Below are 13,953 nucleotides of genomic sequence, written 5' to 3' on the forward strand. Positions count from 1 at the left end.
AAGTAAATTGAGCGAAGCTTAACACCTTCCCCACGTCCATTGAGAGGCATCTTGGCATCGCCATAACGGCGAAGAAATTAATTTACTTCTCGCCTGCCGCACTAGCGGTTTCCTCTTTCGGCAACCCCAATAATCCCGAATCGATCGGACTGAAGAAAAGTCCAAGAAAAAGACAGAGAAAGTAAGTGATGGCTGTACGAATTACTTTGCGGTGAGCAGTCCCGCCAGAGTTTGAAGATTGTTGTGCCATTGTTTGGGCGAAAGAGAGGGAACCCGCTTGACCTAAGTGGTTCTTTGTTCAACGTTCTCTTTTGTCGTTGGCGATCCTCGTTTACCTGTTTACCGTGACGAACGTCGGTAATGCCCCTCCCTCTTTGTTCCTGCGTTCCACAGAGAACAAAGGCGTTGGCCGTTACTGGCGGCCACGCCTCCCACGAGTTCGCCATCGCCGGCCTCCACATTGGAAACGGTCATCTCCACCCCTAATCCACCCCAGCGGGCTGGCCTCTCCGAAGCGGTGGACGAGGTAAGAGAGAAGGCGAGGGTAAAAGAGAAAGAAAGAGAGAGATACCATGCGGTGCCACGCCATGCCCACGCCACGCAGTAATCTATTTTTGCGACGCTGGCGAGAACGGCGGGCCCGCGCAAGGTTCAAGCAGAAGATCCACCTGGCACCATGGGATCCTTGAGATGGGATGGGAAAATCATGGGATAGGAGCAGAGCAGAGCAGCACACCTACCACAGTACATACCTATTACTGTGTACGTAAGGTGGAAGCCCCCACAATCATCATGCACGTACACCCCTGCACCGGCACACAGCGCCCACCCACGTCGATCCGAAAGTCGATCCCCGCGCTCCGTCAGAATGACATATGATTGGTCTGTCGCGGGCAGACGGCCAGTGACAGATTGCTGAAAATAGCACCGTAGCCGCCCAGAGGGACGGGACAAGGTGACGCTAGAGCAGTGATGCAGCTGGGGGAAATTCTACGATTGGACGAAAGGTGTTGAAATCATGAATTCCACACCCAGAAGCCCAAGACGCAGGGCGGACAGACGGCTTTTTTTCTTTCTCTCTTTCTCTCTCTTGCAGGATAACTCCCGTCGTTCAAATGAACTGTTGTTCAGGGGGGAAATGCACGCGCTCGCAGCGGTGCATCTGATCTGGGCCGTATCTTGGGTCCGGAGAATAAGGCAGCCTTCGGAGTGGTTGATTCGCTCTTTCAATTCTGTAATATGATTTATTTCTGGAATTCTTACCTAATTTTTCGTCTTCATTTTCAGGTACGGGGACGCGGGTATGTCGTGTGATGGGAGTGCAGTAGCTTCCGTTTCTGCACTCAACTCATTTGCCTTTTCGATTCTTGATTTAGAACATGACTGAGAAAACCAGACTCCATCTCACCCAGTCCAGTCTTATGCCCAGGCAAAGGAAGAGTAAGGCAAGCTTACCGGGCGGCATGAAGTCGTACGCGTAGGTCGCCAGGTACTTCGAGCTTAGCTCACTTCACCCATCGGGGACAACGGCCGACAGCTCTCTCAACTTGAACGACCGGCCCTCACAATAATTAGTATACCTCGGGTTATGGTGCTAGGTCAAGGGTCGGGAACGCGTGGTATGGCTGGCGGCACGTTTGATGACGGGCTGAGATAGATGACAGGCGGGGGCCCTCTCGGTTGCTGTTTCCAGGTTTCCCCACCCCTCTTTCTTCTGCTTCTCTTTCGCAGATACCATGCCTCACTCGTGCGAGTGTCTCCCACATTCCTTGGCAGAAGAGCTCGTTGTCGCCTTCGCGTGGATGTCACCGTCCGGGTTCTAGGTAGGTACCTGTGTGGAGGGGGCGGGAAGGCCATGATGGAAAGGTGGTGCTGCGTGCATGGCGTGTAAACTAAAGACGAGAAAACGAGGAAGATCATGAAACAAATCCTCGCCCACCAATCCATAGCTCCCCTTTTACTGAGCACTCTCTCCGCCGCCGTCCGCCCTCCCCTTTGGGAACCCCTGCTTTTCTCCGTGGGTTGCCCCCTTGGGCTCTACCATGACCATGACCAAAAAGCCAGAGCCACGATACGCACGCGGCGCACCACGTCGTCCAACATTGTCATCTAGAAGAGACGGGTTTCATCTTTCTTTGGCGCTGAATGAGTAGCCCACGCACCTTACGTAGTCGACGGTAGAGTTTCCCTTGTCACATACGCCACGCCACGCCACGCCAAACCTTTTTTTATCCCACTTTTTCGATCTACCTCTTCCATGTCTCCCATCATCGTCACCGCCGTAGTATTGTAGTCATTCCATGTCCCTTTCTCACCGCATCTCTATGCGACGGGTACCTCGTGTGGTGGTCATTGTGGTGTGCATTTCCAAGGTACCTACCTCACCGGCCGGCATCTGCGGGGTGAGGGAAAGAGACGACCCATGTCCAGGGTACCTATTCGTAAGTGTCAGTGGGGTCAACGTCCGAGGTATCTCATCCACACCTCGTGTACGAAGTACATCGGCAGATAGCTGCTTTCCCCTTCGGGACTATAGGGACTTACACCAAAGGAGGAGGCGGCGGCCACACGCCCACCTCATTCTTCCTCTTTACCCATAAGGCTGTTTTGAGTTGCATCGCAGCAACAACGAGACGGGCTTACCAGGGGGGCTCCTCCTGCATACGAGTGTGCTCCTCTGCGTCTTGTTTCAGATTTTTTTTGGGTAAACCCTTTTAACCCTTTTTGGGGGGTGATACATGCACGTTTGCCAACAGGCCGGTTTTGTTGATTGATATAACATCATCCATCCTCCCCCTTCCATCCACGATGTAGAAAGTTGTTCAGCAGTAGTATTTTGGTGTTTGTGTTTTCTCAACATTCGCGCAAATCTAAGCCTGGCGCTCAGTGTCTCCTTATCACACTCTCTTCGAATAGTTCCTTTTTAAATTTGTAACTTTCATCGACCTGGCGTCACCTTTTTCGGCTTTCTACTACATTGTTCTCATCGACAACGGAAAACATCTCTAAAAAACCCACACAACAACGCAATGGATCTCAAGAGTCGCATCTCGTCGCCTCTGGAGGCCGGCACCTCCATTCTCGATGTCCAGCACTTGCCGCCCCATCTCAACGAGGCTCTCGAGTATGCCTCCAAGCGCCTCGCCAGAAAGGCCCTCCACGTCACCCTGGTCGTCGCCCGCCGCGAGTACCAGCTCCCCACCCTCCTCCCTTCCTCCGCCTCCTCTTCGGCCTGCTCGTCGGTCCTCTCCTCACCGACAATGTCGCCCGTCCCGGGCTCGGCATCCAGCACCTCCTCAGTCTCGTCGTCGTCCTCCCGCTTCAACTTCTCCACGAAATCGCCCGTCTCCTCCTTCAAGAAGCTCGTCCGCACAAACACCGGCTCCAGCATCTCTTCCGTCTCCTCCGTCTCATCGGCCGGCAGCAACGCCCCCGAGAGCTTCGTCTTCACGCCATCCTTCCTCATGGACACCAACGGCCCGAGACTGAGGTGGCCTCTGTCGCCCGGCATCCCCCTCTCGCCGCCGCCCATGACACCGTCGACGGCCTCTTCCACCATCACCGACGCCTCCGGCCCCATGTCGCCCAACCCCTTTGGCATCCGCCTCGTCCACGCCGACCTGCTCACCGACAAGCAAGAGAGGACTCTGCGCCAGACCATTGATCGGGCAGAGAGGAAGTTCCGCATTGGGTACGCTCCTTTCCTCTAACACCGAACCCCCTTCCTACAGAGCACCCACTAACACATTCTTCCCTGCAGAACCGAATGGCTTCCCCCGGTAGTAGACGGCTCCGCCTGCGGCCTAACAAGCAGCCTCATCCGCCGCTCCATTGTCCAAAACGAAGTCCTCTTCGCCTCAGAAGGCCTCACCCTCGTCTCCCTCGATCGCCTCTACACATTCAAGGCCGCCCTCTCAAGCTACTCCCGCACGAACGCCCCTCTCCGTCTCGAAGACGCCGTCGACGAGCTCCGCCGTCTCGTCCTCTCCCGCGCCGGCAACAAGGTCGCCAAGGCAGACATCCTCCGCTCCTACGACTGGCTCAGCGTCACCGACGTCGCGCTCGCGGACGTCGACAAGATGTACCGCAGGGCCTACGGCGGCCCGGATAGGGTAGGCGCCATCGAGGGTGTTGGCGCTGCGGCGCAGGTGGCGAGGACGGTGAGGGAACTCGAGCGCGAGGTTGACGAGACGCTGGCTGGCACGGTAGCCGCAACAGACGACTTCATCCGCATCGCCAAACCGCCTTCCCCGCCAAAGGGCCCCGTCCTGAAGCTGCAGACAAACTTTGACGTCAGGAACATGGTGGCTGCGCCAGTGGAGGTCGCAGAGGAGGACGAGGACCTCACGGCCCGGCCGGAGCGTCAGCCGCCCGTGTCCATCTGGAGCCCCGTCTCCATCGCCGAGGTCCTGCACGAGGACCGTCGCAGCCAGTCGGGTCCGATGACGCCCAACGGCTACGACGATATCTCGCCCATCACCCGCGGCGAGTGGGGGTTCCTCATGGGACCTGCCGGTGTGGGTGGCGGTCGCACTGCCCCTGTCATGACTTGCTGAGCGGTGATTTGTTCATTTTGTTGCTGCGTTTGAACTATGTGAAGAAGATGTAGGAGCGGTTTGGTGCATTCTTCTGTGCGTGTGTAAGATAGCTTTTTTTCCCTTTCAAGTGTTACGACCTTCACGAGTACATTCTTCTTCTTCTGGGGATACCAGGTCAGGGCAATGCCAGACATCATGTACATTACCTGCATTCAAATGGCAAAAAGGGCAAAAGCCCCTAAAATTCAGACAAGAACACAAACATTCCTCATCATTAAGATCTCTCATTATTTCGGGTATCATACTTTGTGTCTCTTCTCTCTACCATCCGTACCGACTCGACGCCTCCTTTCTGTTGCTCTTCCCCTTGGCGAAGCTGTCCTCGAGAGCCTCGCGCTGATTCTGCACCTGGTTGACGAGCTGCTGCAGGCTGTGCTTGCCCGGCGCGATGGCCCGCACGGGGTTGTGGATCTGCTGCTGGCCCGCGGCGCGGATCTCCTCGTTGTGCCTGTACTCCTGGTCCGTGTTGAAGTTGATGACCCTCGACGCCGTCTGTGGCGCGGCGCCGACGTTGCCGCCCTTTTGGCGGCCGAAGAGCTCGCGCCTGGCTGCCGCTGAGAGGTTGAGGTCGTTGGCGATGGTGTCGAGAGAGTCTGACGCGTTGGGCGCCGTCGTCGGGGCCGTGAAATGTGCTTGTGCTGCATAGTCTGCGTAGCCATTGTCCGCTGCTGCCGGCTGTTCTGTTTCGAAGAGAGGCTCGTATGTGCCGCTGGTTCCTGACGCAGCGGTTTCTGTCGATGTCTCTTCAGGCTCGATGGAGAACAGGGAGACCTTCTTTGGCGCTGGTGCGGGTGCTGGTGCAGGTGCCGCCTCCGGCTGTAGAGCCACAGTCGATGCGGGCTTTGGCGTCGTAGCTCCTGGTGGAATGGAGTTCACCGTCTTCTTCTTTGGCTTCCTGGCCACGGAGAGAGGCTTGAACATCATCGGCTTTCCCACCAGCTTGACCTCGTCCGCAGGCTTCATCCCCTCTGGTATCGATGGTTGCGCTTGGGCTTTGGGCGGGGGCAGACTGAGCCCGCCGGCCCCGGAGCCTGGCAATCCATCCGTGTTTGATCCTCCTATTTCTCTGCTGAATCCAGGTTCGGCGCCTGTCTTTAGTTGGAACGCCGGCCGCGACGAGCTGCCCCCGCTGCCGCTGCTTTGCGCCGAAGCAGCGGCCTTTGCGGCAGCGTTCTTGGGAGCTGGGAGGAAAGAGTTGAAGCCGCTGAATCGACCACCGCCGTTTCCTGTCCGCGCGCGCTTCGCTGGAGGTTCGTCGTTCGGGAGGGAGCCCTTCGAGGCTTCGGGTTGTGTCGATGGCAGACTGACGACGATCTTGCCTGGGTTCGACCGGTCGACGACTTTTTGGAATGGCTTCTTGCCGGTGGCAGTAGTCGTTGGCTTAGAGACGGTTGGCTTGACAGGTGCCTCGTCCTCTGATCCTGATGATTCCGAATAGTCTACCAGGCCCATCTTTGCTAAAGTCTAAGTCGTTTCGGTGGATATGGATTAGAGCCGGAAAATGTGTCGATGGCAAAGTGAAGTGCTACAAGTACAGGTTAACAGGGTGCACCAATGCGAGGCTGGTCGCCTAGTCCAGGGCCGTGCGTCATTGTGGTGCACGAGCCACATCTTCAACACTGCTGTTTCACAAGGCTGAGGGAGGTACGACCGCATCTCGCAGCTACCCCTCGGCGGCCAGTTGTTTCCTTCTCCTCACACTTTCCACCAAGCTTCCTTTGCCATTCTGTGAGCTGAGCTTGCAATTATGTTCTTTTCCCGATCGCGGGCGTGGCTTCTTTCGATCTGACAGCCCTTGGGATGATCTGTTACTGACCATTTCCTTTCATTTCCCGTTGACCGGTAGCTGCCCATCATGTCGGTCATTCAGAACGAAGAGTACGTGGGCATTGCTTTCTTTAAGAGAAATACTTTACTGATTACTTTCTAACAGGCTAGTCGCGTATCAGCTACGCTGCGGCTACCTCACTGAGATCGCCGATGGAGTAGGAGAGCGACTGATCACCCTTAATGAGGGGTTCATGAACTCCTCAGCTTTCAAGGCGGTCGCATGGCAAGCCAACCCCGACCTCGTCAAGCGATGTTACTCCCCTCCAATTCCAACCGCGATTGCCTCCGAATATTTCCAAGCCCCTAGACAGGCTGGAGTGACCCTTGAAGATGAGCCCGACGAAGCTGGAATGTTGACCGGAGGAGGCACCGATACGCTTGGCCCCGGTCTTGCTACAAGAAGAAGGAGGCGGCGGGAGAACCTTGAAGATGACGATAGTAGCGATCTGAGCGATGAGAGTGATGACGATGACGCCGGCCAGCGAGCGGCCCAGCAGATCAAGTTCGCCAAGATGCCCGTTCGATCGAGGGCCGGCTCCAGTCCGATTCAGTCATCGCAAATCAAGCAATCCCCAGCCATGTCTCCTCGCGCAGCCCCCGGCGCACGTCGAGGCTCGCAATCTGCGTTGGAAGTCGTCAAGGAAAGAGCACGGAGGGATACAGTGACCAGCAGCGAGGTATCATCCGAGAACGAGTTTGACGCGTCCGGGTTCCACAAGCAGCGAGAGGCTGCCAGAGCTGCGGCCAAGTCGGTGAAGCTTCAGGCTAAGATTCTGGAGGAACCTAGTCTTGGGATCAAGCGCGCTGGCACGCAGTTGCTACCAGAGGAGGAAGAGGATGATTCCGACGGATCAGATATGTCTGGCGCCTACATCGAAAGTATCGACTCGGCCTCTATTCTGGATGCCGTTGAGAACCCGGAGCCTCCCCCGCACAAGCAAGTCGTTGGAACACCTCCCCGAGAGTTCACGCGAACCTCTACTATTCGAAAGTCGCAAGCGCCACCTCGGATCTTGCAGGCTCTACCACCACCTCGTCCCATGAGCACAATTCGGCCCATGAGCATGATTCAACCTAAGAGTCTGCTATCTGCCGCTCTCAGGGCTCGGAAGACAAAGCCGAAGGTTCCTTTTGAGGGATTTGCGGCACTTTCGGGCCAGGGCGAGAACAATCCCATTGCTGTCCGCATCTACGCTGCCTTCTCTGAAAGCCCTACGAAACCGTTTGAGGTCCCCATCAGACGCATGGTGCATCATGGCGAGGGTGGTGATCGCCCCGTCACTGTGGCAGATCTCATTGGCCTGGCACTCTGGAGATACAACGAGGAAAAACGACAGCCACCTATACCTGCCGATAAAGCCAACATCAACTGGTTCACGCTGAGAATGGTGGAAGAGGACGGAGAGGTCGATGACGACTTCCCGCCCTTTGAGCGCAACAAGGCCTTGACGTCTTTCACTACAGCAAACAACCGAGCTGCCGGAAGAATGCGAGCCAACTCCAAGACTTATGATAACTTTGGATTGGTCCAAGCGAGTCAATCCGAGTACGCCGAAAACCAGAGCATCACTCCACAAGAGGAAGAAGAGCCGGCCGAGGAAGTCGATGAGGACTTGACTCCGCGCAACACTCCGCAGCCGAATCTCAACTCGTTCCTTCCCGTCGCCACAGAGCCTCGCCCGAACCCCGTCACGAATACTACCTATCGTCAACAGCATAGTATGTTCGCCGACGCACCTCAGGCGCCAGCCGCGGCGCCCAACACGAGCCGGGGTCAACAGAAGCTTTTGCGCGTACATCTCCACTCGACCGATGTGGCTCCCGGCCAGCTGGTCACGCTAGACACCACGACGGAGACGTACATGGCCGAGGTGCTGGACATGGTCTGCCGCAAGAGACAACTGGACAAGGCCAATCATGTCCTCAAGATGCCTGGCGGCGGCCCCGTCATCTTGCTTGACACCAAGGTCGCGGCAATCGGCAGCTTGTCGGATCTGGAATTGCATCGACGCCGTTTCGCTACAGACGGCCCACTCGCCATGACTGGATCCCCTGGAAGTGCTTCGCCAAAGCTTCTCCCCTTTGTGGGCGATCAGCCTGGCCGCAAGTCCAAGAAGCCGCATATCATGGGAAGTCACCCGCTGGCTCAAGAGGCCATCAAGCAGGCAGAGCTTACCAGTGCATATCACAAGGCTTGGGTCGTATGGCGTTTGCGTACCGTCCGGATGATAACACAGTCCGAAAAGCGATTCGAAATCGATGGAGAGTACGTGCACATCAAACCCACCACAAGAGATTCCAAAACGACCACGGCGCACATTTCTCAAGTAATTGGATGCAAGGTGTCTAGCAAGCACCCGAACCAATTCAAGGTGAGTTGGCACCCATATTGCCAGGCGGTCTGCCGCACGATGATCAGAAGCTGACTAGGGACTTCAATAGCTGTTTATCTACCGGGACACCGAGAGTAAGCGCTACGACTTCGAAGCCAAATCGGTGGAAGAAGCGCATGAGATCGTCAACGAACTTAAGAAGGGAGTTGCACAGGTTATGGGCTGAGCACCTTGATCACACTTCGCATGATCTGACGAATACGGGGCTGCATCACGTCTGAGCTGTCTTGTTTCCGCCACAACGCTACGCCACGTATACACCGCCACACACACCAACTGTTGAGTGACGTTGCGGAAGAAGCGGCGTCGAACATTTGGATGGGCTGAATGAAGATCCACTCCAATTGCTGACTAGGACGGGCATCGGTTGGTCGGGATGAATCCGCCCTCTGTGCCGTATGCCGGACACGGTGATTACGCGTCACCGCCATTGTGGGGTGGGTGGCCACTCTCTCACTGCTTAAGGTGTTCTAGCAGGGAGAACTTGCTGTCGCTGCGGACTCTTCGCCTTCCTCACAATTGGGGAACGAGAATTATGTAATATGTACCACGGCCGGAGGAACCAGAGAGACAAACAGGATTGGGCCCCCTTGGGGTAGGAAATGTGGAAAGGGATTGAGGAAATGGGGATGGTCTCTTTCTGGGTGTGGGGTACATGTCCAATTAAGGTTCGCATCCTGGCTTCTGCGTCATGCAGATCAATACGATTGGAGCCGCGGGCCGGGATGCTTGGCGCCGCGGTCGCGCTCTCTGCTTTGGTCGGGCTCGGCAAGGCTAGGCACATTTCGGTTATGAAGGGAAAGTCTGGGACACCCGAGGTCTGGACACAAGGCCAGGGAGAGAGGATGATGGCACGATGGATGAGCGAGATGAGGCAATCAGAGGCCAGGGAATTGGGGGAAGGGGGAGGGGGTTGTCAGTACATGAGCTGATACTATTTTCCCTCTCAGATCCCTTTGCGGCAGGATTCCCCTTCTCTGGCCCTATCCTCTGTGCCTCTTTTGTAGCTTCGAGTACCTTAGACTAAGCAATCAAAAGAACGTATTTCAACATAACTTGGAACGCCGGAGAGGCGGCCGCGTCAAGGCTGACTGCCTCGTCACGCTCATCTACATCTTCTGCCTGCCTGCTTACGGAGTACACTGTTTTGCCTGGCTGACACAGCAGCCTCCAAATGCTAATTCGCGGTAGTTTCCCAGGCGAGGCGCGTACAACATATGCTTATTGTTATGCCTGGTGTAACTGCTCTACGCCACTTGGGGGGAGCGAGGGGTCGGACAAAGCTCCATTTTATCCCTAATCCATGGGTGCAATCACCCGAAAACGGGGAGAACTCTGAGAAAAGACCCAAAAGTTTTTGACGGTGAACAGATATGTCCCGTATTCTTTTTCGGTGGAACGGTCCCATCGACAGGGCGAAGCCTCATTGATTTTCTGTGCGACCAAGGCGTCACAGGCTTTGTAGCGTATGCTGCTTCTAGCCTTGTCTTGCACATGCAAAGACGGTACGACATTGGCAAGGCGGCGAGCCAGCAGGTACAGGCAGGCAGGGAGAGATGCAGAGGTATAGGTAGGCGGTGCTGAGAATAAAAGTTCGAGACTTCAAGCTTTGAGCCATCTTCATTCTTGACGGGGTCTTACGTGTCTCTAAGGCGTGCGTGAGGTACGTCGTACAATACCGTCCGTGTTGACCAGCCGTGCCACACGATTGTAACTCGGTTCAAATTCCCACGAGCAAGACTTCTTCTAATCTGAGGATTTTTGAGTGTTCATCTTTTGGTCCCCGAAACCCACAGAAGCAACACAGTAGTAGGTAGCAGGTATTCACGAACTTGGAGACTCACAGGGCTTGTGACACCTCAAAAAGAAGAACGCGAAGACACCGAGGGTCGTCCGGTTCGCAGATTGACTTTCTAGCCTGATGGCGAGAAAACCTTCTGCATTGACCTCACCTTAATCCGAACTTTCAAGTGAAAAGAGGCGACGGCGCCGTCACGAAAAAAGAAGCGTGGTTCTTGAAACGAACGGTAGGTAACCTCCATCCATGGCGGTTGGCATCCTGTGACGCAATTTGATTCTCTTTCCTCTTCCTTTCCGAGTCACGGAAGTTTGGGGTGAGGAATCTGCTGATGTTGCTTTGGATTCGGAGACACGCCCCCCCATCTTCATGCTAGCAAGGCTGCAAACAGGTCCTCATTTCCCATGCGCTTCCTTTCCAATCTCCTCATGGCTCACGGGACTTTACCAGTCTGTGCGCTCTAAATTATCGAGACTGGATGCGTGTGCATGAAGTGGCAGCCAGACAGACGCACGAGTTCGTACCCGTCTGCAATTGGTCGTACGTCTGATCTGAAATTCAGATTTGATTTTCACCCTTCCATGCGCATTGGACTGCATTGGCGCGGGCTGTCGCCAAGGGTTTTGACACCGTCAAGATTCGGAAAGGGCCAAAACTTCGAAAAGACGAGGGTTCTGCCATGGAACTTGGAGATTAGAAGACGGCACGGCGGGAAGCTTCGACCGGTCGAGACCACCACGCCTCTCTCACGCTTCTCAAATTCGACCACCCAGTAAACGGTCGAGACTCACAATAGCCCCTACCTACGACCTGTAGGAGTCTAGAGTCTGGAGACTAGCAAGCTAGGTAGCGAGCTCCCAATTTCCAACGGCCGGAACCCCAAGCAAGCAGCTCCCCGCAACCCCCCGTCTTCTCCATGGTCTAACAGACCAAGCGAAGTTCATACATACATTGATAACCAAGCTTCGAAGCTGCGAACCGGAGCGACGGGAGATGCCATCTTTTTCCTCCGTCTCATCTTGCATAATTCTTCCGGGCTCCGAATGTGATGCTAATGATGGGGCCTGCGAGTGGAACCTCCAATGGCAGGGGGGCAGCCACATTCATACGTCATAGCGATAAATCAAACAGAGGCCCACCCCCTTCCGCGGATGACGGCTCATACCATGTACGTACGCATACAGCGAAGTTCGGCTCGCGACACTGTCCTCTTTTCGCTCTAGCCTCCGGAGGTGGTGGTGTTCTGACTTCATCTCCAGACAGGACGTGACAGGCCAGAGAAAATAGTACTCTCAGATGGCAATATTGAAATTGGAAAAGGATAACGAGGGCTCAATTGAAAGGAGAGAAATATGAAATCAGCGCTGTGTGAGGATCTTTCGAAAGGGCCTGTGAGAAGAAGCATGATGCCTAGCGGCTTGCATTGACCTTGCCTTGCCTGTGCCTGCCCACGTCAGTGCATCAAGCTTCCGGGTAAGCGTAAGAATCCTTGGCAGATCAGATTCCACGAGCAGAAAGAAAGTTTGCTCGTCTTCTTTTCCCACGCCTGTCAAGAAACCCAACGAGGACCTCTGTTTTTTGAGTTTTGAGTTTGAGCTGGCAGGCTGGCAAGAGGCTTATTACAGACTTGGAGTGAAAGATGGGACACACCTCTCGTTGACAGGTGGGCAGTGTTCTGTGTCTGCTTCAGCTCTTTCTCAGCTGCGCCAGCTGGCAGCCTCAACAGAGACCCAACGAAGAGAAAATGTCGATCCGGGGGACCCGACAGTCAGTGAAGCTCCGCCCTCTCTCGCTCTCTCGCATACCTAGTATTTACTCCGCATGTACACAAGCCTCATCCTCTGAGTCTCTGGTTTGTTCCATGGTGCTTCCTCCTCCTCCTCCTCCTCCTCCTCCTCCTCCTCCTCCTAGGCTTCCATCGAAGCAAAGCCTTGTCTTCTACCGTGAGACTGTGAACCTGTGGAACAGCACCTCAGGCAATTGGCCGAGAGCACTGGACAAACAGTACGATTGTCTGGACGACCCTCCCCCATGTCACCGTCTCTTTCTTTTTTCCCTTGCCCATTTCCCCTTCCCTTACGTCTTGTGACTCTGTGAGTTGATCCACGCTGGAGAGGTGTATCCATTAGTAACACGGTGAGGTGCAGGTACGTATCCATATCCGATGTCGACGGGACTTTGTCATGGCTGGCGGTTTCTCCAGTCCGGAGCATGGGCCTTATGGGGGGCCTCTAGACGCGGGAATAGCAAGCTTTGACGAATCATATCCCTCCAATCTCTTCTCCACCTCCTGTCGATCTCCTCCTCGCCGCCGTCGCAGCGCCCCAAGTCCTTGGCCCATGGTGTCATTGCATGCGCGGGAAGGTACCTACCTTCATTACCCATGTCCATGTCTCTTTCTTTCCGGTTGGTGTCTGCCACTGGCCCACTGCCTGTCTGCCCGAGTAGGTACTCCGTACCTTCTCCAAAAAGAACCCCCGGTTTTTTTGTTATTGTTGATGACATGTTGCTATTCGTTTTTGCATTTGTTTGCTTGGACAGCATAGGCCATGCTCGTTTTCCCCCGTCCACCACCGCCTCATCCGAACCCACAATACATTTTGCCAATTGACTCGCTTCTCCCGGCTGAAAACAAAACGGAAAAGCGGACGACGAGCAAGGAAAGCGGACTTGTTTCTCCGTTATTGATGTACACATGCATTTGGGTATGCAAGCATCGCATCGAGCCGATGGCTGACGTTGTGGATATAGCGGGATAACATTGTCATCCTCCCGTCAATGCCTCATCCTGCTGCTCCACGCCGTTGGCTGTGTACGTCCCGCGTGGCTTGCGAGCATAATCACTGCTGCTATCTTTGGGAACACCAAAGCCGAGAGGCATAGCAAAGCTATTGACGGATCCCAGGTGCCTAACAGCTGGTAGGTACCAGTTGCGCCGGGCTAATCCCTTGATGCTTTCATGAGCCAAACCGTTAGCCACGCAGAGCGCCACCGTCGTCGTCCTCCTCCGCCTCTCTCGGCCATCGTCCTCGTAACCGTCGACCTTACGGCTGCCGCTCGAGCCTAGCCACATATCCACACGTCTCGAGCGTGGGCTAGATTCGAGTCCGTTTGGCCAAAAGATCCGGCCTAATGTGGCGCTTGTTTCTCGTTGGGGGCGGACGACATCATTAGGTGCCCATCCCAATTGGAAATGTTGCCTCTCTCTCGGCATCGGATTCTTCGACGGTTCCTGCACGGTTTTCTCTGCTTTGGAACATACGTACACTTCAGCTGCGTTTAGCGTGGCCGTCCAGCGTTTCGTCCTGCAGGGTGCTCACGGTGTTAGTGCTTG

General features: G+C 55.2%; 5 protein-coding genes across 5 annotated transcripts; 2 read left to right on the forward strand and 3 right to left on the reverse strand.

The window, feature by feature from the left end:
- Nucleotides 1–1,599: 1,599 nt before the first annotated feature.
- CABS01_13539 (uncharacterized protein) lies at nucleotides 1,600–1,947 on the reverse strand (the record flags this gene model as incomplete). Its single annotated transcript, XM_060546881.1, has 1 exon — nucleotides 1,600–1,947. The coding sequence occupies one exon, from the start codon at nucleotides 1,945–1,947 to the stop codon at nucleotides 1,600–1,602; it is 348 nt and encodes a 115-aa protein (XP_060394705.1).
- Nucleotides 1,948–3,029: 1,082 nt separating this feature from the next.
- On the forward strand, nucleotides 3,030–4,556 carry CABS01_13540 (uncharacterized protein; the record flags this gene model as incomplete). Its single annotated transcript, XM_060546882.1, has 2 exons — nucleotides 3,030–3,691; nucleotides 3,761–4,556. 2 exons carry the CDS (start codon nucleotides 3,030–3,032, stop codon nucleotides 4,554–4,556), a joined length of 1,458 nt encoding a protein of 485 aa, XP_060394706.1.
- A 303-nt stretch (nucleotides 4,557–4,859) lies between these two features.
- On the reverse strand, nucleotides 4,860–6,050 carry CABS01_13541 (uncharacterized protein; the record flags this gene model as incomplete). Its single annotated transcript, XM_060546883.1, has 1 exon — nucleotides 4,860–6,050. One exon carries the CDS (start codon nucleotides 6,048–6,050, stop codon nucleotides 4,860–4,862), a length of 1,191 nt encoding a protein of 396 aa, XP_060394707.1.
- Nucleotides 6,051–6,453: 403 nt separating this feature from the next.
- Nucleotides 6,454–8,987, forward strand: CABS01_13542 (stress-activated map kinase-interacting protein; the record flags this gene model as incomplete). The annotated part of the gene is made up of 3 exons (XM_060546884.1): nucleotides 6,454–6,476; nucleotides 6,532–8,800; nucleotides 8,871–8,987. 3 exons carry the CDS (start codon nucleotides 6,454–6,456, stop codon nucleotides 8,985–8,987), a joined length of 2,409 nt encoding a protein of 802 aa, XP_060394708.1.
- A 4,396-nt stretch (nucleotides 8,988–13,383) lies between these two features.
- CABS01_13543 (uncharacterized protein) lies at nucleotides 13,384–13,692 on the reverse strand (the record flags this gene model as incomplete). The annotated part of the gene is made up of 1 exon (XM_060546885.1): nucleotides 13,384–13,692. One exon carries the CDS (start codon nucleotides 13,690–13,692, stop codon nucleotides 13,384–13,386), a length of 309 nt encoding a protein of 102 aa, XP_060394709.1.
- Nucleotides 13,693–13,953: the final 261 nt, after the last annotated feature.

Source organism: Colletotrichum abscissum (genome assembly GCF_030869225.1).
Source record: "Colletotrichum abscissum strain IMI 504890 chromosome Unknown Scaffold_46.1, whole genome shotgun sequence".
Taxonomy (NCBI): domain Eukaryota; kingdom Fungi; phylum Ascomycota; class Sordariomycetes; order Glomerellales; family Glomerellaceae; genus Colletotrichum; species Colletotrichum abscissum.